Source organism: Pristiophorus japonicus, chromosome 1 (genome assembly GCF_044704955.1).
Source record: "Pristiophorus japonicus isolate sPriJap1 chromosome 1, sPriJap1.hap1, whole genome shotgun sequence".
In the NCBI taxonomy this organism is placed as follows: Eukaryota; Metazoa; Chordata; class Chondrichthyes; family Pristiophoridae; genus Pristiophorus; species Pristiophorus japonicus.
In genome coordinates this window covers 99,139,077-99,164,829 of record NC_091977.1, presented here as the reverse complement: position 1 = coordinate 99,164,829, position 25,753 = coordinate 99,139,077, and the positions used below count along the sequence as shown (strand labels likewise).

At 43.9% G+C, this 25,753-nt stretch overlaps 1 protein-coding gene across 1 annotated transcript in view; it reads left to right on the top strand.

Moving 5' to 3' along the window:
• The first annotated feature begins 292 nt into the window (after window positions 1-292).
• Window positions 293-25,753, top strand: part of nxnl2 (nucleoredoxin like 2) — a 46,189-nt gene continuing 20,728 nt past the window's right edge. The window contains exon 1 of the mRNA XM_070860442.1: window positions 293-869. Coding sequence (XP_070716543.1) covers window positions 568-869 — 302 coding nt within the window. The 5' untranslated portion in view covers window positions 293-567. The remainder of the gene's footprint in view (window positions 870-25,753) is intronic.

Below are 25,753 nucleotides of genomic sequence, written 5' to 3'. Positions count from 1 at the left end.
TCTAGCATGGGGCAAGCGTTCACTTCTAGAAGGGGCCGCGTGATTAGCTCTAGAACAGAAACTCGCGTTCAGTTGTAGAATAGACACTCACACTCGGTTCTAGAATGGGACACGTTCAGTTTCGGAACGTGTTGCGCACTCTGTTCTAGAATTGGATATGCTAGCTCAGTTCTAGAACGGGCCGCGCGCGCTGACCAACTGGCGATTCGGTCGGAAACTTTAACTGAAGAGAACCTGTACTGCACGAGCAACGTCACCCCGCTCGCGCGTCGTGACCCTGCCGTCGGCCAATGGGCAAAGGGGGTGGGGCGCCGCGCCGAGCCGCGCCTGCTGTCAGATCGGAGAAGGTGCAGACAGATACTTGACGTGGGCAGTCGGTGAACTTCAAACCGCCGTGCGGGAAGCGGCAGTGGGGACGGAGTAGGGGCCGGGCGGCTTTCAGTAACGTGCGCTGGCCTCGCCTCCGAGAAGCAAGTGGCTGAAGGGGTGAAGCCCGCCTTGCACCAACGGCCTGTTCGGGCTGAGCCGCGGCTAGAGCGATACCGGTCACTTTGGCAGTTACTGGAGATGGTGGACGTGTTCGTGGGTCACACGCTGGTGAATAAGGACGGGGAGGAGGTGGACCCGGAAGAGGCTCTGAAGAATAAAGTTGTAGGTATTTATTTTTCGGGGGGCTGGTGCCCTCCCTGTCGCGATTTCACCCCGCTGTTGTGTGAGTTTTACACCGAGCTGATTCATGAGACCGAGCCAGCGGCGCAGTTCGAGATCGTCTTCATATCTTCCGATAAGAGCGAGGATGATATGACGAACTACATGGCAGCGATGCACGGAGACTGGCTGGCACTACCCTGGCAAGATGCATACAAAGCGTAAGTACAGTAACTGTCAGTGTTAACTGGTGTCCGAGACATTGACATGACCAGCGCGATGATATACTACATGTGTTGGGAGAAGGAATGTCAGGGAATAACATTTCTACACCTCAGCTTGTAGTCACGCATGCAGTTACTGTACCAGTGAAATTATTTTAACATTAGGTCAAACGCCGATTCTTCATGGAGATTATCTCTGAGAGAATTTGTTCTTCAGTAATTTCTGGCTGTGAGGTCACATTTTGACCTGAAGAGAGGATGGGAGATCCCTTTGGACATACCACAGAGCAGCATACTCTCCCTTTATTTTCATTGCGACTACTTAATGGAAATTCATAGCAAGAACATGGAACAAAAAAAGACATTACCGTCCATCAAAGCTCTTATCCTAACTTTTTGGTTTTATTCAACCTGTTCATCCCTTGAGGAAAGACTGCATGTCATTCTCCCTGTTTCCACAAAATATCTTTCCAATCTCTAGACTTTGAGAGTTTTATTTTACATAGAATCATAGAAAATAGGTGCAAGAGTAGGCCATTCGTCCCTTCGAGCCTGCACCACCATTCAATAAGATCATGGCTGATCATTCCCTCAGTACCCCTTTCCTGCTTTCTCTCCATACCCATTGATCCCCTTAGCTGTAAAGGCCATATCCAACTCCCTCTTGAATATATCCAATGAACTGGCATCAACAACTCTCTGCGGCAGGGAATTCCACAGGTTAACAACTCTTGAGTGAAGACGTTTCTCCTCATCTCAGTCCTAAATGGACGACCCCTTATCCTAAGACTGTGTCCCCTGGTTCTGGGCTTCCCCAACATCGGAAACATTCTACCCGCATCTAACCTGTCCCATCCTGTCTGTTTCTATGAGATCCCCTCTTATCTTTCTAAACTCCAATGTATAAAGGCCCAGTAGATCCGGTCTCTCCTCGTATGTCAGTCCAGCCATCCCGGGTGATCAGTCTGGTGAACCTCCGCTGCACTCCTTCGATAGCAAGAACGTCCTTCCTCAGATTAGGAGACCAAAACTGAACCCAATATTCCAGGTGAGGCCTCAGCAAGGCCCTGTACAACTGCAGCAAGACCTCCCTGCTCCTATACTCAAATCCCCTAGCTATGAAGGCCAACATACCATTTGCCGCCTTCAGCTCCTACTGTACCTGTATGTCAACTTTCAATGACTGATGAACCATGACCTCCAGGTCTCGTTGCACCTCCCTTTTCCTAATCTGCCGCCATTCAGATAATATTCTGTCTTCGTGTTTTTGCCCCCAAATTGGATAACCTCACATTTATCCACATTATACTGCATCTGCCATGCATTTGCCCACTCACCTAACCTGTCCAAGTCACCCTGCAGCCTCTTAGCGTCCCCCTCACAGCTCACACCGCCACCCAGTTTAGTGTCATCTGCAAACTTGGAGATATTACACTCAATTCCTTCATCTAAATCATTGATGTATATTGTAAAGAGCTGGGGTCCCAGCATTGAGCACTGTGGCACTCCACTAGTCACTGCCTGCCATTCTGAAAAGGACCCGTTTATCCCGACTCTCTGCTTCCTGTCTGACAACGAGTTCTCTATCCACGTCAGTATATTAGCTCCAATACCATGTGCTTTGATTTTGCACACCAATCTCTTGTATGGGACCTTGTCAAAAGTCTTTTGAAAGTCCAAATACACCACATCCACTGGTTCTCCCTTGTCCACTCTACTAGTTACATCCTCACAAAATTCCAGAAGATTTGTCAAGCATGATTTCCCCTTCATAAATCTATGCTGACTTGGACCGATCCTGTCACTGCTTTCCAAATGTGCTGCTATTTCATCCTTAATGATTGATTCCAACATTTTCCCCACTACTGATGTCAGGCTAACCGGTCTATAATTACCCACTTTCTCTCTCCCTCCCTTTTTAAAAAGTGGTGTTACATTATAGCTACCCTCCAGTCCATAGGAACTGATCCAGAGTTGATAGACTGTTGGAAAATGATCACCAATGCCTCCACTATTTCTAGGGCCACTTCCTTAAGTACTCTGGGATGCAGACTATCAGACCCAGGGATTTATCGGCCTTCAATCCCATCAATTTCCCTAACACAATTTCCCGCCTAATAAGGATATCCTTCAGTTCCTCCTTCTCACTAGACCCTCGGTCCCCTAGTACTTCCGGAAGATTATTTGTGTCTTCCTTCGTAAAGACAGAACCGAAGTATTTGTTCAATTGGTCTGCCATTTCTTTGTTCCTCATTATAAATTCACCTGAGTCCGACTGCAAGGGACCTACGTTTGTCTTCACTATTCTTTTTCTCTTCACATATCTATAGAAGCTTTTGCAGTCAGTTTTTATGTTCCCGACAAGTTTCTTCTCGTACTCAATTTTTCCCCTCTTAATTAAACCCTTTGTCCTCCTCTGCTGAATTCTAAATTTCTCCCAGTCCTCAGGTGTGCTGCTTTTTCTGGCCAATTTATATGCATCTTTCTTGGATTTAACACTATCCTTAATTTCCATTATTTGCCACGGTTGAGCCACCTTCCCCGTTTTATTTTTACTCCAGTCAGGGATGTACAATTGTTGAAGTTCATCAATGTGATCTTTAAATGTCTGCCATTGCCTATCCACCATCACCCCTTTAAGTATCATTTGCCAGTCTATTCTAGTCAATTCATGCCTCAAACCATCGAAGTTACCTTTCCTTAAGTTCAGGACCCTAGTTTCTGAATTAACTGTGTCATTCTCCATCTTAATTTAGAATTCTACCATCTTATTGTCACTCTTCTCCAAGGGGCCTCGCACAACAAGATTGCTCATTAGTCCTTTCTCATTACACATCACCCAGTCTAGGATGGCCAGCTCCCTAGTTGGTTCCTCGACATGTTGGTCTGGAAAACCATCCCTAATACACTCCAGGAAATCCTCCTGCACTGTGTTGCTACCAGTTTGGTTAGCCCAATCAATATGTAGATAAAAGTCACCCATGATAACTGCTGTACCTTTATTGCATGCATCCCTAATTTCTTGTTTGAAGCTGTCCTTGTTTGATGCTTGTGTCTTCTCTCTCGAGTTCAATTTAAATGCCTTGCTTGCATGTTCAGAGACTCCTTTGTCACAGTGGAATACCCTGGTCCCTTGTTTACATGCTAAAATGATGTTTGAATGACCAATTATGTTTTTCTACTAAATTGCGTGTGAAAATAATGTCAACTTCCCACCATTGCTTCATACGCCAATGTTCTAGATTTATCTTTGGTAAGCTCTTTAGCAGTTTCATATTATGGGTTAATACAATGTATAGCTTGGAATGAGGTACGGTTGCCTTCCTCCATCAACCATGTACAATCTGCTCAATTATGAACTCCACCCAACTCATTTAATTTACCGAGGAAAGGTACTGTAGAATTACTACTTGTCTCTGAAAGGTAAATAGATTAAAATTATGGAGTACCCATCTAACTGAGTCCTTTTTATTATCCATTACTGTCTGGTTGCCTTCTTTAAGATTAACTTTTCTAGTCCCTAAAAGATCGGACATCATCATGCCCCGCACAGAATTTGGCCATTTCCATTTATTATCTTCAAAATCCTCAATTATATCTGAACCAGATATTCATCCAGCTCTTTTATTTAAAGGTGCAATCAGCTTTCCTGTCAAGGAAGTAGACTTTGTTGCTGCCTTCCGTGAGAAATGAAGTGACATATTTACTGCTATAGTGTTGGCCAGATGTTCTGCCTGGATGAGCTCCACTTGAACCGCTTGTTGAATTTAGGAGTGCAGGCACACTAGTAATTAGCATAAATTCAGAGCCAGAAAATTATACTCTGCAGCTACAGTTGGTGTGCTGGAAAATCCTCTGTCAGCTTTCCTGTTGCATTTGTGGCAAAACTTTACTACCCCACAGTCCTTGGCCATGTTACAGATGTATTTTTGTCTTGACATTTGCTTCAGGTTTAAGTTTTAAAAAGCTTTGTCAAGTAACTTTTTAAATTGTTTTGCCAGCCCTGGTTTACAATTGGATGTTGTGTTTTGCTCTCCATAATCATTGAATCAGTACTATTGCCAAAATAGTTGTAGGCCAGTGTTAAGAATATCTTCTCACGGCTGGAGAAGAACTTGGAGTGAGAGGGGGAGGATCCAGCTGTTGTGGTTCATGTAGGAACCAATGACATAAGTAGAACTAAGAATGAGGTTCTGCTGAGCGAGTTTGAGGAGCTCGGGGCTAAATTTAATAAGCAGAACCTCAAGGGTAATAATTTCTAGATTACAACCTGAGCCATGTGCAAATTGGCATCAGGTCAAACAGATCAGAGTTTTAAATGTGTGGCTCAAAGAGTGATATGGGAAGAAGGGGTTTCAATTCATGGGGCACTGGCACCAGTACTGAGGAAAGAGGGAGCTGTTCTGTCCAGACAGGTTTCATTTAAACCGGGCTGGGACAAGGGTCCTGGCGAATCGAATAACTAAGGCTGTCGATAGGGCTTTAATCTAAAAAACGGGGGTGGGGGGGGAGGGATTATGTGATGGAAATTTAGAAAGTTAAAGAGAAAGGAGACGGCAATAGTGCAGGGTAACAATATGGGTAATGATAACCTAAGTCTGACAGGAAGGGACAGAGCGCACAAACATAAGAGTGCACCAGCAAATAGGGTCAGAGTAAGGAAAATGGTAAAAAGACACAATTAAAGGCTCTTTATCTGAAAGCTAGATGAATTGATGACACAAATAGAAATATATGGGTATGATCTGATAGCCATTACAGAGACGTGGTTGCAAGATGGTTAAGGCTGGGAACTGAATATTCAGGGGTATTTGCCATTTCGAAAGGACATGCAGAAAGGAAACGGAGGTGGGTAGCTTTGTTAATAAAGGATGAGATCAGTGCAATAGTGAGAAAAGATCTTGGCTCGGAAGATCAAGATGTAGAATCAGTTTGGGTGGAGATAAGAAATAATAAGGCAAAGAAGTCACTGGTGGGAGTAGTCTATAGGCCCCCGAACAGCAGCTACATTGTAGGATAGAATATAAATCGAGAAATAATGGGGGTTTGTAAGAGAGGTACGGCAATAATCATGGGCGACTTTAATCTTCATATAGATTGGACTAATCAAATTTGCAATGGTAGCCTTGAGGATGAGTTCATAGCGTGTATTCAGGACAGTTTCTTAGAACAATACGTTGTGGAACCAACCAGGGAACAGGCGATTTTAGATCTGGTAATGTGTAATAGTAAAGGATCCTCTAGGGAAGAGTGATCATAACATAATAGAACTTCACATAAAGTTTGAGAGTGAGAAACTTGGATCTGAAGCTAGTGTCTTAAACCTAAATAAAGGCAATTACAAAGATATAAAGACAGAGTTAGCTAAAGTGGACTGAGAAAATAGATTAAAGGGTAAGACGGTAGATAAGCAGTGGCAGACATTTAAGGAGATATTTCATAATTCTCAACAAAGATATATTCCATTGAGAAAGAAAGACTATGAGAAAGGTGAACCATCCAAGGCTAACTAAGGAAATTAAGGATGGTATCAAATTGAAAGAAAAGACATCCAATGTTGCGAAGAATAGTGGTAAGCCAGAAGATTGGGAAAACAGAGAGTAAGAGCATCTACAAGTATATAAAAAGGAAGAGAGTAGCTAAAGTAAATGTTGGTCCCTTAGAAGATGAGACTGGGGAATTAATAAAGGGAAACAAGGAAATGGCAGAGACGTTGAACAAATATTTTGTATCTGTTTTCAAGGTAGAAGACACTAAAAGCATATCAATAATAGAAAATCGGAACAAAAGGGAGGGAGGAAATTAAAATAATCGTTATCACTAGAGAAAAAGCACTAGGCAGACTAATGGCTGACAAGTCCCCTGGACCCGATCCTAGGGTCCTCAAAGAAGTGGCTGCAGAGATAGTGGATGCATTGGTTGTAATCTTCTAAAATTCCTAGATTCTGGAAAGGTCCCAGGGGATTGGAAAACCGCAAATGCAACGTCTCTATTCAAGAAAGGTGGGAGACATTAAGCAGGAAACTATAGGGCAGTTAGCCTAACATCTCACATTCGGAAAATGCTGGAATCCATTATTGAATTAGTAGCAAGACATTTAGAAAATCAATACAATCAAACAGGTTCAACATGGTTTTATGAAAGGGAAATTGTGATTGACAAATTTATTGGAGTTCTTTTGAGGATGTAATGAATGGGGTGGATAAAGGGGAACAAGTAGATGTAGTGTATTGGGATTTCCAAAAGGCATTCGATAATGTGCCACATAACAGGTTACTAGACAAGATAAGAGCTCTTGGTGTTGGGGGTAAAAGCAGCGCAAGAGCAGCGGTGGATAAAAGCAGCGCCCGAGAGCAGTGGGGTATAAAAGCAGTGACGGAGAGCAGCGGGGGATAAAAGCAGTGACTGAGAGCAGCGGGGGATAAAAGCAGTGACTGAGAGCAGCGGGGGATAAAAGCAGTGACTGAGAGCAGCGGGGGATAAAAGCAGTGACTGAGAGCAGTGGGGGATAAAAGCAGTGACTGAGAGCAGTGGGGGATAAAAGCAGTGACTGACTGAGAGCAGTGGGGGATAAAAGCAGTGACTGAGAGCAGTGGGGGATAAAAGCAGTGGGGGATAAAAGCAGTGGGGGATAAAAGCAGTGACTGAGAGCAGTGGGGGATAAAAGCAGTGGGGGATAAAAGCAGTGACGGAGAGCAGTGGGGGATAAAAGCAGTGACTGAGAGCAGTGGGGTATAAAAGCAGTGAGGGATAAAAGCAGTGACGGAGAGCAGTGGGGTATAAAAGCAGTGACGGAAAGCAGTGACGGAGAGCAGTGGGGTATAAAAGCAGTGATGGAGAGCAGTGGGGTATAAAAGCAGTGACTGAGAGCAGTGGGATATAAAAGCAGTGACTGAGAGCAGTGGGGTATAAAAGCAGTGACTGAGAGCAGTGGGGGATAAAAGCAGTGACGGAGAGCAGTGGGGGATAAAAGCAGTGACGGAGAGCAGTGGGGTATAAAAGCAGTGACGGAGAGCAGTGGGGGATAAAAGCAGTGACTGACTGAGAGCAGTGGGGGATAAAAGCAGTGACTGAGAGCAGTGGGGGATAAAAGCAGTGACTGAGAGCAGTGGGGGATAAAAGCAGTGACGGAGAGCAGTGGGGGATAAAAGCAGTGACGGAGAGCAGTGGGGTATAAAAGCAGTGATTGAGAGCAGTGGGGTATAAAAGCAGTGACGGAGAGCAGTGGGGTATAAAAGCAGTGACGGAGAGCAGTGGGGTATAAAAGCAGTGACGGAGAGCAGTGGGGGATAAAAGCAGTGACTGAGAGCAGTGGGGGATAAAAGCAGTGACGGAGAGCAGTGGGGTATAAAAGCAGTGGGGGATAAAAGCAGTGACGGAGAGCAGTGGGGGATAAAAGCAGTGACGGAGAGCAGTGGGGTATAAAAGCAGTGACTGAGAGCAGTGGGGTATAAAAGCAGTGACTGAGAGCAGTGGGGTATAAAAGCAGTGACGGAGAGCAGTGGGGTATAAAAGCAGTGACGGAGAGCAGTGGGGTATAAAAGCAGTGACGGAGAGCAGTGGGGTATAAAAGCAGTGACTGAGAGCAGTGGGGTATAAAAGCAGTGACGGAGAGCAGTGGGGGATAAAAGCAGTGACGGAGAGCAGTGGGGTATAAAAGCAGTGACGGAGAGCAGTGGGGGATAAAAGCAGTGACGGAGAGCAGTGGGGATAAAAGCAGTGACGGAGAGCAGTGGGGGATAAAAGCAGTGACGGAGAGCAGTGGGGATAAAAGCAGTGACGGAGAGCAGTGGGGATAAAAGCAGTGACGGAGAGCAGTGGGGATAAAAGCAGTGACTGAGAGCAGTGGGGGATAAAAGCAGAGCCCGAGAGCAGTGGGGTATAAAAGCAGTGACAGAGACCAGCACGAGAGCAGTGGGGGATAAAAGCAGCTAGCTACATTACAGCAGTAAATATATCACTTCATTTCTCATGGCAGACAGCAACAAAGTCTACTTCCTTGACAGGAGAGCTGATTTCACCTTTAAATGAAAGAGCTGGATGAATATCTGGTTCAGGATATAATTGAGGATTATAAAGATAATAAGCGCGAAAGGACCTGTGAGGGGAGAGGGAAACAAAAAAAAATCAAAGTGTGACATCACAGGAAAGCAGGTAAGTGATTGGTGGTTGAGTATTTCTCTATTTCTCTCTCTTTCTAAACTTGGGCATTGGTTTAAATTAAGAGCTGTGGTACAGATTAAAAACTATACATAGATAATTTGATATTTCAAAACTTGAAAACCTAATTAGTTAAATAAAATACAATAGAGATGGCAGGGCAGGCAACATGTTGGAGCTGTAGCATGTGGGAGTTGGTGGACACCAGTGTGAACCACGGCGACCACATCTGCAGTAAGTGTTGGAGGCTGGAGGAACTTCGGCTCAGAGTTGATGAGCTGGAGTCCGAGCTTCAGACACTGCGATAGATTAGGGAGGGGGAGAGTTACCAGGAAGCTGTATTCCAGGAGGCAGTCACACCCCTTAGGTTATATAATTCAAATTTGGTCCGTGGTCAGGGACATGAGGATGTGACTAGGAGTGAGGCAGGTATGGGGATCCAGAAGGTAGCATTGCAGGAACCTCAGCCCTTGCAATTGTCCGAACAGGTACGAGGTTCTTGCTCCCTGTGAGGACGAGAGCAGGGATTGCAGGGAGGATGAGAAAACTGACCACAGCACCGTGGTACAGGAGGCCATTCCAGTTGAGAGAAAAAAAAATGTAGTAGTGGTTGGGGACAGTATAGTTAGGGGAATAGATACTGTTCTGTGCAGCCGAGAGCATGAGCCCCGAAGGTTGTGTTGCCTGCCTGGAGAGGAACTTGGAGTGGGAGGGGAAAGATCCAGTTGGTGTGGTCCACGTAGATACCAATAACTTGGTAGGACAACGAAACAGGTTCTGCTGAGGGAGTATGAGCAGCTGGGACTAAATTAAAAAGCAGAACCCACAAAGGTAATAATCTCTGGATTACTACTGAGCCACAAGCAAATTGGCATAGGGTAAATAAGATCAGAGCGATAAATGCGTGGCTCAAAGATTGGTATGGGAGAAATGGGTTTCGATTCATGGGGCACTGGCACCAGTACTGGGGAAAGAGGGAGCTGTTCCGTTGGGACGGGCTTCACTTGAACCATGCGGAGACCAGTGTCCTGGCTAACCGAATAACTAGGGCTTTAAACTAAATAGTGGGGGGGAGGGTTCAGGTGATAGGAAATTTAAAAAGTTAAAGAGAAAGGAGAAGGCAATAACGCAGGGTAGCAATAGGGGTAATGATAACCAGAGCGTATAAACATAAGAGTGTACCAGAAAGTAGAAGCATAGTAGGGGAAAATGGTAAATAGACATAATTAAAAGTTCTTTATCTGAATGCATCCAGCATTCTAACAAGATAGATGAATTGACGGCACAAATAAAAATAAATGGGTGTGATCTGATAGCCATTACAGAGACGTGGTTGCAAGGTGACCAAGGCTGGGAGCTAAATATTCAGGGATACTTGACATTTTGGAAGGATAAGCAGAAAGGAAAAGGAGGTGGGGTAGCTTTGTTAATAAAGGATGAGATCAGTACAGTAGTGAGAAATTATCTTGGCTCGGAAGATCAAGATGTAGAATCAGTTTGGGTGGAGATAAGAAATAGCAAGGGAAAGAAGTCACTGATCGGAGTGGTCTATAGGCTCCCGAACAGCAGCTATACTGTAGGACAGAGTATAAATCAAGAAATAATGGGGGCATGTAAGAGAGGTACGGCAATAATCGTGGGCAACTTTAATCTTCATATAGATTGGACTAATCAAATTTGCAATGGTAGCCTTGAGGACGAGTTCATAGAGTGTATTCAGGTCAGTTTCTTAGAACAGTGCGTTGTGGAACCAACCAGGGAACAGGCTATTTTAGATCTGGTAATGTGTAATGAAACAGTAATGATCTCACAGTAAAGGATCCTCTAGGGAAGAGTGATCTTAGCATGTTAGAATTTCAAATTCAGTTTGAGGGTGAGAAACTTGGGTCTCAAACTAGTATCCTGAACTTAAATAAAGGCAAGTACAAAGGTATGAAGACAGAATTGACTAAAGTGGACTGGGAAAATAGATTAAAGGGTAAGACGGTAGAAAAGCAGTGGCAGACATTTAAGGAGATATTTCATAACTCTCAGCAAAGATATTCCAGAGGGAAAGAAAGACTCTAAGGGAAGGATGAATCATCCGTGGCTAACTAAGGAAGTTAAGGATGGTATCAAATTGGAAAAAAAGGCATACAATGTTGCAAAGATTAGTGGTAGGGCAGAGGTTTGGGAAATTTTTAGAAACTAGCAAAGGATGACAAAAAAATAATAAAGAGCGAGATTATGAGAGTAAACTAGCAAGAAATATAAAAACAGACAGTGAGAGCATCTACAGGTATATAAAAAGGAAGGGAGTAGCTAAAGTAAACGTTGGTCCCTTCGAGGATGAGACTAGGGAATTATAATAGATAATCAAGGGGCTATAGAGAGGGGCAACTTAAAACAATTACTATTATGGGAGAAAAGGTACTAGGCAAACTAATCGGACTAGAGGCAGCCAAGTCCCCTGGACCTGATGGCCTGCATCCTAGGGTCATAAAAAAGTGGTTGCAGAGATAGTGGATGCATTGGTTGTAATCTAACAAAATTCGCTGGATTCTGGAGAGGTCCTAACGGATTGGAAACCGCAAATGTAAGGCCTCTTCAAGAAAGGAGGGAGACAGAAAGCAGGATACTATAGACCAGTTAATCTAACATTTGTCATTGGAAAAATGCTGGAGTTCATTATTAAGGAAGTAGTGGCAGGACATTTAGAAAATCATAATGCAATCAAGCAGAGTCAGTGTGGTTTTATGAAAGGGAATTCATGTTTGACAAATTTGCTAGAGTTCTTTGAAGATGTAATGAGCAGGGTGGATAAAGAGGAACCAATAGATGTAGCTTATTTGGATTTCTAGAAGGCATTTGATAAGGTGCCACATAAATGGTTACTGCACAAGATAAGAACTCATGGGGTTGGGGGTAATATATTAGCATGGATAGAGGATTGGCTAACAGAAAACAGCGTGTCAGGATAAATGGGTCATTTTCACCTCGGCAAACTGTAACAAGTGGGATTCCACAGGGATCAGTGCTGGGGCCTCAACTATTTACAATCAATATTAATGACTTGGATGAAGAGACCAAGTGTATTGTAGCCAAATTTGCTGACAATACAAGGATCGGTGGGAAAGCAAGTTGTGAGGAGGACACAAGGAGTCTGCAAAGGGATATAGATAAGTTAAGTGAGTGGGCAAAAATTTGGCAGATGGAGTATAATGTGGGAAAATGTGAGGTTATCCAATTTGATAGGAAGAATAGAAAAGCAAAATTTTAATTAAATGGAGAGAGAGTACCGAATGCTGCGGTACAGAGGGCTCTGGGTGTCCTCATACATGAAACACCAAAAATTTAGCATGCAGGTATAGCAAGTAATTAGGAAGGCAAATGGAATATTGGCCTTTACTGGAAAGGGATGGAGTACAAAAGTAGGGAAGTTTTGCTAAACTGTACAGGGCGTTGGTGAGACCACACCTAGAGTACTGCATACAGTTTTGGTCTCCTTATTTAAGGAGGAATATATTTGCATTGGAGGCAGTTCAGAGAAGGTTGACGAGGTTGATTCCTGAGATGAAGGTGTTGTCTTATAAAGAAAGGTTGAGCAGGTTGGGTCTGTACTCATTGGAGTTTAGAAGAATGAGAAGTGATCTTATTGAAATGTATAAGATTCTGAGGGGGCTTGACAGGGTAGATGCAGAGGAGGATGTTTCTCCCCATGGGGGAATCTAGAACTAGGGGGCATAGTTTCAGAATAAGGGGTCACCCATTTAAGATGGAGATGGGGAGGAATTTCTTCTCTGAGGGTTTTGAATCTTTGGAATTCTCTATCCCAGAGAGTTGTGCAGGCTGGTTCATTAAATATATTCAAGGCTGAGATAGACAGATTCTGGAACTGTAGGGGAATAAAGGGTTATGGAGAACAGGCAGGAAAGTGGAGTTGAGGCTAAGACCATTGAATGGCGGAGGGGGTTCGAGGGGAGATATGGCCTACTCCTGCTCCTTTTTCAAATTCTTTTGTGATCGTAATGAAAAATACACATGTAAGTTAGAGCTGATGGATTTTCAGTATTCATTCACAAAATGATAAATTGCTGTATGGAATATTTGGGCCGTAAATTGCAGCCTCTCCCCGAAGAGGCCTCGGAAATGCCGATTCTCAGCACGCAATGCACATGCGCCGAGAACCGGCATTTGTGATCTGTCAAAATGTATTTCGACAGATTGCATGCATCCACGGGAGAAGGCCATTTGCGCGCAGAGATTTGGGCTATTTGCCCAACTCCTGCCCAGCGAATGTCCTTCAAATTCTTACGCCTGGTAAATAGCCTACTCTTGCCAGCGTAAGAGTTTTAATAGATAGAAAAATTTAATTTGATCAGCAATTTTTATATTTAAAAACTCTGTCCATTAAGGGAAGTTAATTTTTACCCCTAGTAAAACATTTTTTAAATTCAAAAGAATACATTTTAGTCTAAAGCATTTAATTCAATCAATTTTAAATATGTGAGGTGTTTTTAAAATTTATTTTGTGTTGTGTTTCTGTGTTTTTGGGGGATATTCTCATTGATAGGAAAAGGAGGTGGGGTAGCGTTGCTGGTTAAAGAGGAGATTAACGCAATAGTAAGGAAGGACATTAGCTTGGATGATGTGGAATTTGTGTGGGTAGAGCTGCGGAACACCAAAGGGCAGAAAATGCTAGTTGTAGTTGTGTACAGACAGTGGTAGTGAGGTTGGGAATGGCGTCAAAAATGAAGCTATCATTAAGGAAAAAATAACGGGACATCTAGATAGGAATAGCGCAATCAAGCAGACGCAACATGGATTCATGAAGGGGAAATCATGTTTAACTAATTTACTGGAATTCTTTGAGGATATAACGAGCATGGTGGATAGAGGTGTACTTATGGACGTGGTGTATTTAGATTTCCAAAAGGCATTCGATAAGATGCCACACAAAAGGTTACTGCAGAAGATAAAGGTACGTGGAGTCAGAGGAAATGTATTAGCATGGATCGAGAATTGGCTGGCTAACAGAAAGCAGAGAGTCGGGATAAATGGGTCCTTTTCGGGTTGGAAATCGGTGGTTAGTAGTGTGCCACAGGGATCGGTGCTGGGACCTCAACTGTTTACAATACATCGATGACCTGGAAGAGGGGACAGAGTGTAGTGTAACAAAATTTGCAGATGACACAAAGATTAGTGGGAAAGAGGGTTGTGTAGAGGACACAGAGAGGCTGCAAAGAGATTTAGATAGGTTAAGCGAATGGGCTAAGGTTTGGCAAATGGAATACAATGTTTGAAAATGTGAGGTCATCCACCTTGGGGGGGGGAAAAAAAACAGTAAAAGGGAATATTATTTGAATGGGGAGAAATTACAACATGCTGCGCTGCAGAGGGACCTGGGGGTCCTTGTGCATGAATCCCAAAAAGTTAGTTTGCAGGTGCAGCAGGTAATCAGGAAGGCGAATGGAATGTTGGCCTTCATTGCGAGAGGGATGGAGTACAAAAGCAGGGAGGTCCTGCTGCAACTGTACAGGGTATTGGTGAGGCCGCACCTGGAGTACTGCGTGCAGTTTTGGTCACCTTACTTAAGGAAGGATATACTAGCCTTGGAGGGGGTAGAGACGATTCACTAGGCTGATTCCGGAGATGAGGGGGTTACCTTATGATGATAGATTGAGTAGACTGGGTCTTTACTTGTTGGCGTTCAGAAGGATGAGGGGTGATCTTATCGAAACATTTAAAATCATGAAAGGGATAGACAAGATAGAGGAAGAGAGGTTGTTTCCACTGGTCGAGGAGACTAGAACTAGGGGGCACAGCCTCAAAATACGGGGGAGCCAATTTAAAACTGAGTTGAGAAGGAATTTCTTCTCCCAGAGGGTTGTGAATCTGTGGAATTCTCTGCCCAAGGAAGCAGTTGAAGCTAGCTCATTGAATGTATTCAAATCACAGATAGATAGATTTTTAACCAATAAGGGAATTAAGGGATATGGGGAGCGGGCGGTTAAGTGGAGCTGAGTCCACGGCCAGATCAGCCATGATCTTTTTGAATGGCGGAGCAGGCTCGAGGGGCTAGATGGCCTACTCCTGTTCCTAATTCTTATGTTCTTATGAAATTAGGGATGCGTGCAATAAAGATACAGCAGTTATCATGGGTGACTTTAATCTACATATCTCTTGGTAGTCTGTCGTATTCAACAAAGACGTTCATGTGCTAATCATCAATGGCATGTGTCTTCAAGTGGCTGTATAGGCCAATTCTGGATGTACATAGTCTCTTGCACGTTGGACAAGGGAAGTTCGATGTGCCTGATGCTGACAGTACTGCCACCTGATGTCGTCTATCTCTAGTGTCCTGCAGAAGTTGACATCGGCTTTCTTCGAAGGTCTGGCAGGCAGTCCTCGCGAGGGTTCGCCACTGGATTTTATTAGCTGCTGTATTCTCGAGGTCCTTTGGTCGGATGCCACAGTACTGGAGGTTAGCCTTGATGCAATCTTTGTAGAGCTTGCGGGGGCGCCCCTGGTGTCTTCGACCTTCACAGCTCGCCGTGAAGAAGCTGACGAGGGATCCTTTACTCATCCATGCGGATGACATGTCCAGCTCACCGGAACTGGGCTTGCATGATCATCACCTCTATGTTAGCTGATTGTGCTCTCTCCAGAACCTCAAAGTTTGGCACCCGGTCTTGCCAGCGTATGTGGAGTATAGATCTGAAACTGCACATATGGAAAGCTTTCAACTTTTTGATGTGACGCCTGTAGGGTGTCCAGGTCTCATATCCATAAAGGAGAGATGAGAGAACAACTGCTCTATACACCAACAGTTTAGTTGACAGTCGGATGTGGTGGTGACTCAACACCTTAGTGCGCAAGCGACCAAGTGCCTGGCTGGCTTTACAGATCCTTGCATCAATCTCCTTGTCCAAGGACCCATCACTTGATATGGTGCTGCCAAGGTATTTGAAGCTGTCCACTGACTTTAGTTGTATACTGCCGATGAAGACTGTGGGAGCAGATGCTGTGGTGCCAGGGGCAGGCTGATAGAGAACCTTGGTTTTACTAAGGCTGATGGTTAGGCCAAACAATTCTGTTACCTCAGCAAATTTGCTGAATATGATTTGTAGGTCGTTCTCCTTGTGTGCCATAAGGGCGCAGTCGTCAGCAAAGAGTGCCTCTAGGATGAGTCGTTTCCGTACTTTGGTCTTTGCAGCAAGATGGCGGAGGTCGAACAGTGAATCATCTAATCGATATTTCAGGTAGACCCTAAACTCCCAAGTCTTTTATGGCATAGTTCAAGACGCAAGTAAAGAATAGGTTGAACAGAACTGGAGCGAGTACACAACCTTGTTTCACTCCATTTGAGATGGCAAATGGGACCGTGGTTGTGTCGTCTGAGAGCACGTCACCTGTCATGTTGTCATGAAACAGCTCGATGATGTGGACAAACTTCCTTGGGCACCCAAGTTTCGTCAAGATTGACCACAGCACTGCTTTGTTGACAGTATCAAAGGCCTTGGTGAGGTCAATAAATCAATGCACTTGTCTGAGTGCAAAGATCATGTCCGCTGTGCTCCGACCAGTTCGAAAGCCACATTGTGTTTCTGGAAGATTTACTTCTGAGACACTAGATATGAGTCGGTTCAATACTATGCGGGCGATGATCTTCCCAGCAATGGACAGCAGCGATATTCCCCTGTAGTTGCCACAGTCTGCTTTGTTGCCCTTGTTCTTGTAGAGGGAAACTAACATAGCATCACACAAGTCCTGTGGCATGTCTTCATCTTCCCAGATGCTAGTTATTATGTCATGAAAGGCCTCGAGAGTTGCTGGGCCTACTGCCTTGTAGATTTCGGCAAGGATTCCATCCTTTCCTGGAGCCTTTCCAGTACTCATCTGGTTGATGCTGGGAGGAAGATCAAGATCTTCTTTGACAGGTTGCTGGGGTATGGAGTCAAGTGCTTCTTCGTTCACTGTTGAAGGTCGATTAAGAAGATTACTGAAGTGTTCTCTCCACCTCTCATTTATGCCAGTCCTGTCTTTGATCAAAGTGCTGCCATCTGCTGAAAGGAGTGGAGTAGTGCTGGGTTTTGATGGTCCATAGACTGCCTTGATGGCGCTGAAGAACATCTTTGAATTGTGAGTTTCAGCATAATGTTCCACTTCCTCTGCTTTCGTCTGCCACCATTTATCTTGCATCAAGCGAAGGTCTCTTTGTGCTTTGCTCTGCATGTGTCTGTAGCGGTCCCTCTTGGAAATTGAGGAAGGGTCATTTTGCCATTCTAGGTATGCTTTTTTCTTTTCATCCAGCGTCTTGCAGATCTCAACGTTGTTTTCATCGAACCAGTCTTGGTGTACCTTCTTTTTAAGTCCAAGAGTTGTCTTTGCTGAGTCTGTCACCATCTGTTTGAGCTTTGTCCACTTCTGTGTGGTGTTGCCGATGAGCGGTCCGTGAGACATCAGCCTGCTATCGAGGTCATCCTGGAACTGCTCACGGTAGCACTGATGTTTCAGCCTAGCGGTGTTAAAGGCACTTCTGCTCGGTTTTGGACACTTGCGCTGAAGTGGAGCAATGTACAGCTGGAGAGTGGATCTGACTAGACGGTGATCTGTCCAACATTCTGCTCCCCGCATGGCTCTTGTGATTTTTACATCCTTGATGTCTCGCCTTCTTACAATGACATGGTCTATCATGTGTCATTGCTTAGACTTGGGGTGCATCCAAGTTGTTTTGTACTTGTCAGCCTGCCTGAATAGCGTATTTGTGATAGTCAAGTCGTTCTCCGCGCACATACTCAAGAGGAGGAGGCCATTACTGTTTAATTTTCCTGTGCTGTGCTGTCCAATGACTCCCTTCCAGTGCTTGCTGTCTTTTCCAACTTGTGCATTGAAATCACCCAGGATGATCAACTTGTCCCCAGCAGATGTGGACCTGACTAGTCTGTCTAGATCTTCATAGAATCTCTCTTTCATCTCATCGGGGCTTGGAAGGGTGGGTGCATAAGCACTTATAATGGTGATGTGGCGCTTGGCATTCAGGGGGGAACGCAGTTTCATAAGTCTTTCGTTAATCCCTTCAGACAGATTCGGAAACTGTTGCATAAGAGAAGTCTTCACTGCTATGCCAACTCCGTGGATCCTATTCTCATTCTCTGCCTTGCCCTTCCAATAGAAGGTGTAGCCGCTACCTTGTTCACTCACGCAGCCCTCCTCTGCAGGTCTTGTCTCACTCAGAGCCGCTATAATGCTGCAGCTCTCTTGCAATAAGGGCAGTCCTTCTTTCCGGTCTTGTAGTGTCAGCCCTGTCTAAGAGTGTGCGAACTTTCCATAGTCCGAGAAGTTGTTTTCTTGTGTTATGAAGTTTTCGACTGTTGCTATATTTTCGAGCGCAGAATGGGTTGAACTGTCAGCCGTGGTATACTGGCCAGTTAATGGAAGGGCAGGCAATGTTTGGGCCACCTTTTCTAGGCCCCTCCCTTATAAAGGGTGAGCAGTGCTGTCCTAAAAAGGGCTGCTCAGTCGCCTGGGGTGCTGCCGGGTTCCTCTGCTGCCCTGGATACAGAGTCAAACGACCACAGGCCGCCTACGTGCAGGTTTGAGGCTACGACTCCCAGTGATCACCTAAAGTGGGAAGGCCGGTGCACAGGGGCGGTCCCACTCTCTCCTCTGCAGAAGCTAGGGTTTCAGTGGCCCAAAATTTGGTACAACTGAAGACTTCGTTGGCGCAGTGGATAGCCGTGATGTCTTTCGTGCTCTGCCATGCCCTATACACTCCTCAGTGCATTGCTGTTCCACCTTCATGGCCGTTGGATCAAACTTGATTTCCTCCGCCCAGTCCACCGCAACAGTCTTCACATACTGGGGTGAGCAGGTCCCGAAAGTCACCGAGGGATAATACCCATCGGCTACCCTCATCTGGTTTAGCCTGCCTGTCGAAGCAGTTTACCAGGGTGTGGCCGCTGTGCATGCTACAGCTACTTGGAGCCACAGATGAGAGTTGGATGCCAGGTGGGGACCAAGGCAGAGGAACTACTTCGAAGAGCACGACAAGTCCACTGTCAGAGGTGCTACCCCTCCCAGACACCCCAATCTATATATAGATTGGGCTAACCAAACTGGTAGCAATACGGTGGAGGAGGATTTCCTGGAGTGTATAAGGGATGACCAATATGTAGGGGAACCAACTAGAGAGCTGGCCATCCTAGACTGGGTGTTATGTAACGAGAGAGAATTAATTAGCAATCTTGTTGTGCGAGGCCCCTTGGGGAAGACTGACCATAATATGGTAGAATTCTTCATTAAGATGGAGAGTGACACAGTTAATTCAGAGACTAGGGTCCTGAACTTAAGGAAAGATAACTTCGATGGTATAAGACGTGAATTGGCTAAGATAGACTGGCGAATGATACTTAAAGGGTTGATGGTGGATAGGCAATGGCAGACATTTAAAGATCACATGGATGAACTGCAAAAATTGTACATCTCTATGTGGCGTAAAAATAAAGCTGGGAAGGTGGCTCAACCGTGGCTAATAAGGGAAATTGGGGATAGTGCTAAATCCAAGGAAGAGGCATATAAATTGGCCAGAAAAAGCAGCAAACCTGAGGACTGGGAGAAATTTAGAATTCAGCAGAGCAGGACAAAGGGGTTAATTAGGAGGGAGAAAATAGGGTACGAGAGTAAGCTTGCAGGGAACATAAAAACTGACTGCAAAAGCTTCTATAGATATGTGAAGAGAAAAAGATTAATGAAGACAAATGTAGGTCCCTTGCAGTCAGAATCAGGTGAATTTATAATGAGGAACAAAGAAATGGCAGACCAATTGAACAAATACTTTTGTTCTGTCTTCACGAAGGAAGACATAAATAACCTTCCAGAAATACTAGGGGATCGAGGGTCTAGCGGAAGGAGGAACTGAAGGAAATCCTTATTAGTCAGGATATTGTGTTAGGGAAATTGATAGGATTGAAGGCCGATAAATCCTCAGGGCCTGATAGTCTGCGTTCCAGAGTACTATAGGAAGTGGCCCTAGAAATAGTGGATGCATTGGTAGTCATTTTGCAACATTCTATAGACTCTGGAACAGTTCCTATGTATTGGAGGGTAGCTAATGTAATCCCACTTTTTAAAAAAGGAGGGAGAGAGAAAACAGGGAATTACTGACCGGTTAGCCTGACATCGGTAGTGGGGAAAATGTTGGAATCAATTATTAAAGATGTAATAGCAGCGCATTTGGAAAGCAGTGACAGGATCGGTCCAAGTCAGCATGGATTTATGAAAGGGAAATCATGCTTGACAAATCTTCTAGAATTTTTTGAGGATGTAACTAGTAGAGTGGACAAGGGAGAACCAGGGGATGTGGTGTATTTGGACTTTGAAAAGATTTTGACAATGTCCCACACGAGATTAGTGTACAAAATTAAAGCACATGGTATTGGGGATAATGTATTGACGTGAATAGAGAATAGGTTGGCAGACAGGAAGCAAAGAGTGGGAATAAACGGGTCCTTTTCAGAGTGGCAGGCAGTGACTAATGGGATATGGCAAGGTCCAATGATGGGACACCAGCTATTTACAATATACATTAATGATTGAGACGAAGGAATTGAATGCAATTTCTCCAAGTTTGCAGATGACACTAAGCTGGGTGGCAGTGTGAGCTGCGAGGAGGATGCTAAGAGGCTGTAGGGTGACTTGAACAGGTTAGATGAGTGGGCAAATACATGGCCGATGCAGTATAATGTAGATAAATGTGAGGTTATCCACTTTGGTGGCAAAAACAGGGAGGCGGAATATTATCTGAATGGTGATAGATTAGGAAAAGGGGAGGTGCATCGAGACCTGGGTGTCATGGTACATGCGCCATTGAAAGTTGGGATGCAGGTACAGCAGCGGTGAAGAAGGCAAATGGCATGTTGGCCTTCATAGCGAGAGGATTTGAGTATAGGAGCAGGGAGGTCTTACTGCAGTTGTACAGGGCCTTAGTGAGGCCACACCTTGAATATTGTGTACAGTGTTGGTCTCCTAATCTGAGGAAGGACATTCTTGCTATTGAGGGAGTGCAGCGAAGGTTCACCAGACTGATTCCCGGGATGGCAGGACTGACCTATGAAGAAAGACTGGATCGACTCGGCTTATAATCACTAGAATTTAGAAGAATGAGAGCGGATCTCATAGAAACGTTTAAAATTTTGATGGGTTTAGACAGGTTAGATGCAGGAAGAATGTTCCCAATGTTGGGGAAGTCCAGAACCAGGGGGCACAGTCTAAGGATAAGGGGTAAGCCATTTAGGACCGAGATGAGGAGAAACTTCTTCACTCAGAGAATTGTGAACCTGTGAAATTCTCTACCACAGAAAGTTGTTGAGGCCAGTTTGTTAGATATATTCAAAAGGGAGTTAGATGTGGCCCTTACGGCTAAAGTGATCAAGAGGTATGGAGAGAAAGCAGGAATGGGGTACGGAGGTGCATGATCAGCCATGATCATATTGAATAGTGGTGCAGGCTCGAAGGGCCAAATGGCCTACTCCTGCCCCTATTTCTATGATTGTAATGGGAGCTCGTACAAACGGAGCTCCTATTATTATCAATGAGAATGCTCCATGTTCATTGGTGGTCCGGGCCCACGTGATCCTGGATTCGCCCGTGCGTTCCTGGGATGTATGAGCCTATACACTGGGCTGCGAAAGGAGGCCTTGTACCGCAAGTATACGTTCCTCCGGGAGCAGCGGGTACTCGTGTCAAATGTTCAGTATAAAGATAGATGTGAGGTCCTTGGATACTGAAATGCAATATGTTCTTTGACACACTTGCACACCTAGCAAAGTAATTATAAGTTTATATTTTCTCCTTATACAATAGCAATTAACGTTCAAGACAGTTCTGTGTATGTTTGTGTGTGTGTGTATCCATCCATAAGGACATATTATTCTGTTTTTCACCTATCCTCTTGATTTATCTTGAGTCACATAGCTGTGTGGTATCAGTTGAGTAGTTCTGATGCGTGAGAGGCAATTGTACCGATGTGAACATTTTAGGGGGGGGGGGTGGCGGAGGATGTTATTTCAAATTGGTGATGAATTCAGACTTAATAAACTACAGGAGTAAAGATCTCTCAATTTATAACTGTCATCTGAACCCTGAGATGATACAGCCTTGAAAGCAGTCCTTTGTTAATATTCTGTGTTGTGGGTTCAAGAGAATAAGTAGTTTTATCTTATTGCTGATCCATTATTTGCTTGTTGCTAGTGGCAGATATCAAGGTGAACTTTCTCAATAGATAAAGGATTGACCATGGTGGTGTGATTTAATGTAATCCACTGTGGCTATTTTAAGCAAATTTCCCACATTACTACAGTGACTACACTCCAAAAGTACTCCATTGACTGTAAAGCGCTTTGCGACGTCTGCTGAAAGGCACTATATAAATGCAAGTCTTTCTTTTCAAATAATTTTTTTTAAAGAGAATGGTGAGTAAGATCCTTTTTCGATAATTTCAACTGATTGTGTATGCTTTGACCATCGAACTTACTGAATATAAGGCATATAATTAGAACAGGGGCATAATTTATTCCATTCCTTCTTCGAATCATAAATTTTACAGCACAAAAGGAGGTCATTTGGCTCATTGTGCCTGTGTCAGCCCTTTAAAAGAACTATCCACTTCGTCCCATTTCCCTGTACTCTTTTACATTTTTCTTTATAGATTATGGACTCTTCCACTACTGTTTCTGGAAGGTGCCCTAAAAACCCTCTGTGTAGAAACAAAACTCCCAATCTCTCCCTTCATACTTTTGTTGATAAATTGATAATAAAAGCCTTGCTGATGATCTCTGGTTACTGACTACATTAGTCTTTTGTATTCTCGCAATAGCTTTGACTTGCATTCTAAAGTAAAAGAAAGACTTTGATATATAGCGCCTTTCACGGCCGCAGGTCACAGAAAAGCGCTTTACAGCCAATGAAGTACTTTTGAAGTGTAATGTAGGGAAACGCAGCAGCCAATTTGCACATAGCAAGCTCCCACAAGCATCAATGAAATAAATGACCAGATCATCTGTTTCAGGAGTTGGTTGCGAGATGTATATTGGCCAAAACACCAGGAGAACTCCCTTGCTGTTCTTTGAATTAGTGCCATGGGATATTTTATGTCCACCTGAGAGGGTAGATGGGGCTTCCCTCAGCACTGCACTGAAGTGTCAGCCTGGATTATGTGCTCAAATCTCTGGAATAGGACTTGGACTCTCAACCTTCTGACTCAAAGGTAACAGTGAGCCATGGCTGACACCAAATACGGCACCCAGAACTGGGCACAGCATTCTATCTATGCCCTAACCAATGATTTTTATAGATTTAACATTACCTCTTTGTTTTTGTTCCCTATACTATTTATAAAACTGAGGATTCCATATGCTTTTATTTTTACAGATTTATCAACTTGCCTCATTGTATGTATCTGAATCTTTAAGTGTTGTTGCTCTTCTTAAAGTTACACCATTTAGTGGGAATTGATGACACAGATAGCACCTACTTCTATGTATGTCATTGGTTCCAACATGAACCACGACCTCTGGCTGCTTGCCCTTCCATTTCCAGAACCTTTTGTATTTGTTCCGTGACATCCCGAACCCTGGCAACTGGGAAAAACATACCATTTGAATCTCTGGATTGTGACTACAAAATAAGCTACCTACACCCCCGCTCCCCCACCCCTTGACTATGAAATCACCTTACATCACCACTTGCTTATTCTTACTACCTGTACTGATCCCCCACGGCTAGCTATTTGCTCCTCAGTTCCTTTCGTCATTCATGATTACCCTCCTCTGTCGCTCTTTTTGTTTACATCACTGGTACCTAAACTGGTATATCTATTAGACAAATCCAGCGCCTCTGATGATGTGCTTTCTAACCTGACCTGTTACTTCCTGCCCTGCCTGCTGATGGTCACCCGATCTCCTTTACCAGCTTCTCTACTCTTAGTAATCTGTGAGGTGACCACCCTCTGGAACATCTGCTCCAGAAAACATTCTCGCTCCCGAATGTTGCAGAGTTTGTCCAGTTGACTCTCCAGCTGTATAACTTTCTGCTCAAGGAGGGCAACCTCATACACTTCAGACACATTTATTCACCCTGCATTGTACGTGATTCCAGACAGCTGCAAGCATACATGCGCACACATCACTCTATGCTCTGATCATATCATCCCTATTTTTATATTTTATATTTGACCCAATAGGCATTCTTTTTAAGTTCTTGTCATTGAATTATTTCTATTTACTCACTCCGGTTTATTTTTACTTGATCTGTTTTGAAAGTCTCTTTCTGTCCTACCCCTGAAGCTGTTGTGTAATAACAACTGTAAGTGGTGGTGACGCTGCATGCAAATTCACAGTTCATTGAATCTTGCTGTACCTAATTAACAAATCTGAGTGTCAGGGAAAAATCCTAGCATTCATCCACATCCACTCACTATCATCAGAGGCAGAGTGACCGAGCACTTGGAAAAGTATGAGCTGATCAAGGAATCAGTATGAATTTGTGAAAGATAAGTCATGTCCGACTAATGTAGTTGAATCTTTTGAGGACGTTACTAACATAGTGCATAAGGAAGTGTCTATTGGATGTTGTCTATATGGACCTCCATAAGGCATTTGTTAAGGTTCCGCGCAAGAGATTATTAGCATGATTGAAAGCTCAAGGAAATCCAGGCAACCTTGTGACATGGTTTGGTAATTAGATGGTAGGTAGGAGATAGAGAGTAGGGATAAAGTTCTCTAATTGGTGGGATGTAGTAAGTTGTGTAAAAGAAAAATAGACTTGTATTATAGTAGCGCCTTTCGCAACCTCAGGAAATGCCAAAGCGATTTATAGCCACTTAAGTACTTTTGAGGTGTAGTCACTGTTGTAATGTAGGAACAGTGATTACACAGTGTGCATGGGAGCAGGAAGTTAAAACAGGTGCATAGACAGATTGAGTGAGTGGCCAAAACTATGGCATATGAAGTATGAGGGCAACAATTTTGGATCTGAGAAAAACAAATCACAATATTTTTCTAATGGTGAGTGACACAAAGCTTGGGAGAAGCAATGGGTTTTGAGTGTCTATGTGCACAAATAACTAAAAGTGAGTGCACAGGTACAAAAACTAATAAAAAGGTATAATTTGCACAGGCACAAAAAGCAATCAAAAATTCTAATAGAAAGTTGGCTTTTATTTCAAGGAGGGTTGCATTTCAAAAGTCAGGAAGTGTTGCTTCAGTTCTACAGAGCTTTTGTCAGGTCCCATCTAGAGTACTGCATTCAATTTTGGGCATCAAACCTCAGGAAAAATATATTGACCTTGTACAGGGCTAATTCACCAAAATGATATCCAGGGTTAAATTTAGTACTGGTTGCATAAACTTGGTTTGTATTCCCTTGAGTTCAGAAGGTTGAGGAGTAATCTAATTGAGCTCTTTAAAACGATAAAGGGATTAGTTGAGAAACTAATTCCTCTGGTGAGGGAATCCAGAATAAGGTCAAAAGGCTGTGGCTGCTGGGTCAAGACTAAGATTGATAGATTTTTGGTAGCTAAGTGTTATAAGGAATATAAAGAAAGAAAGCCTTGGATTTATATAGCGCCTTTCACGACCGCCGGATGTCTCAAAGCGTATTACAGCCAATGAAGTATCTTTCGGAGTGTAGTCCCTGTTGTAATGTGGGAAATATGAGTAAAGGTGGGTAACTGGAGTTAAGGT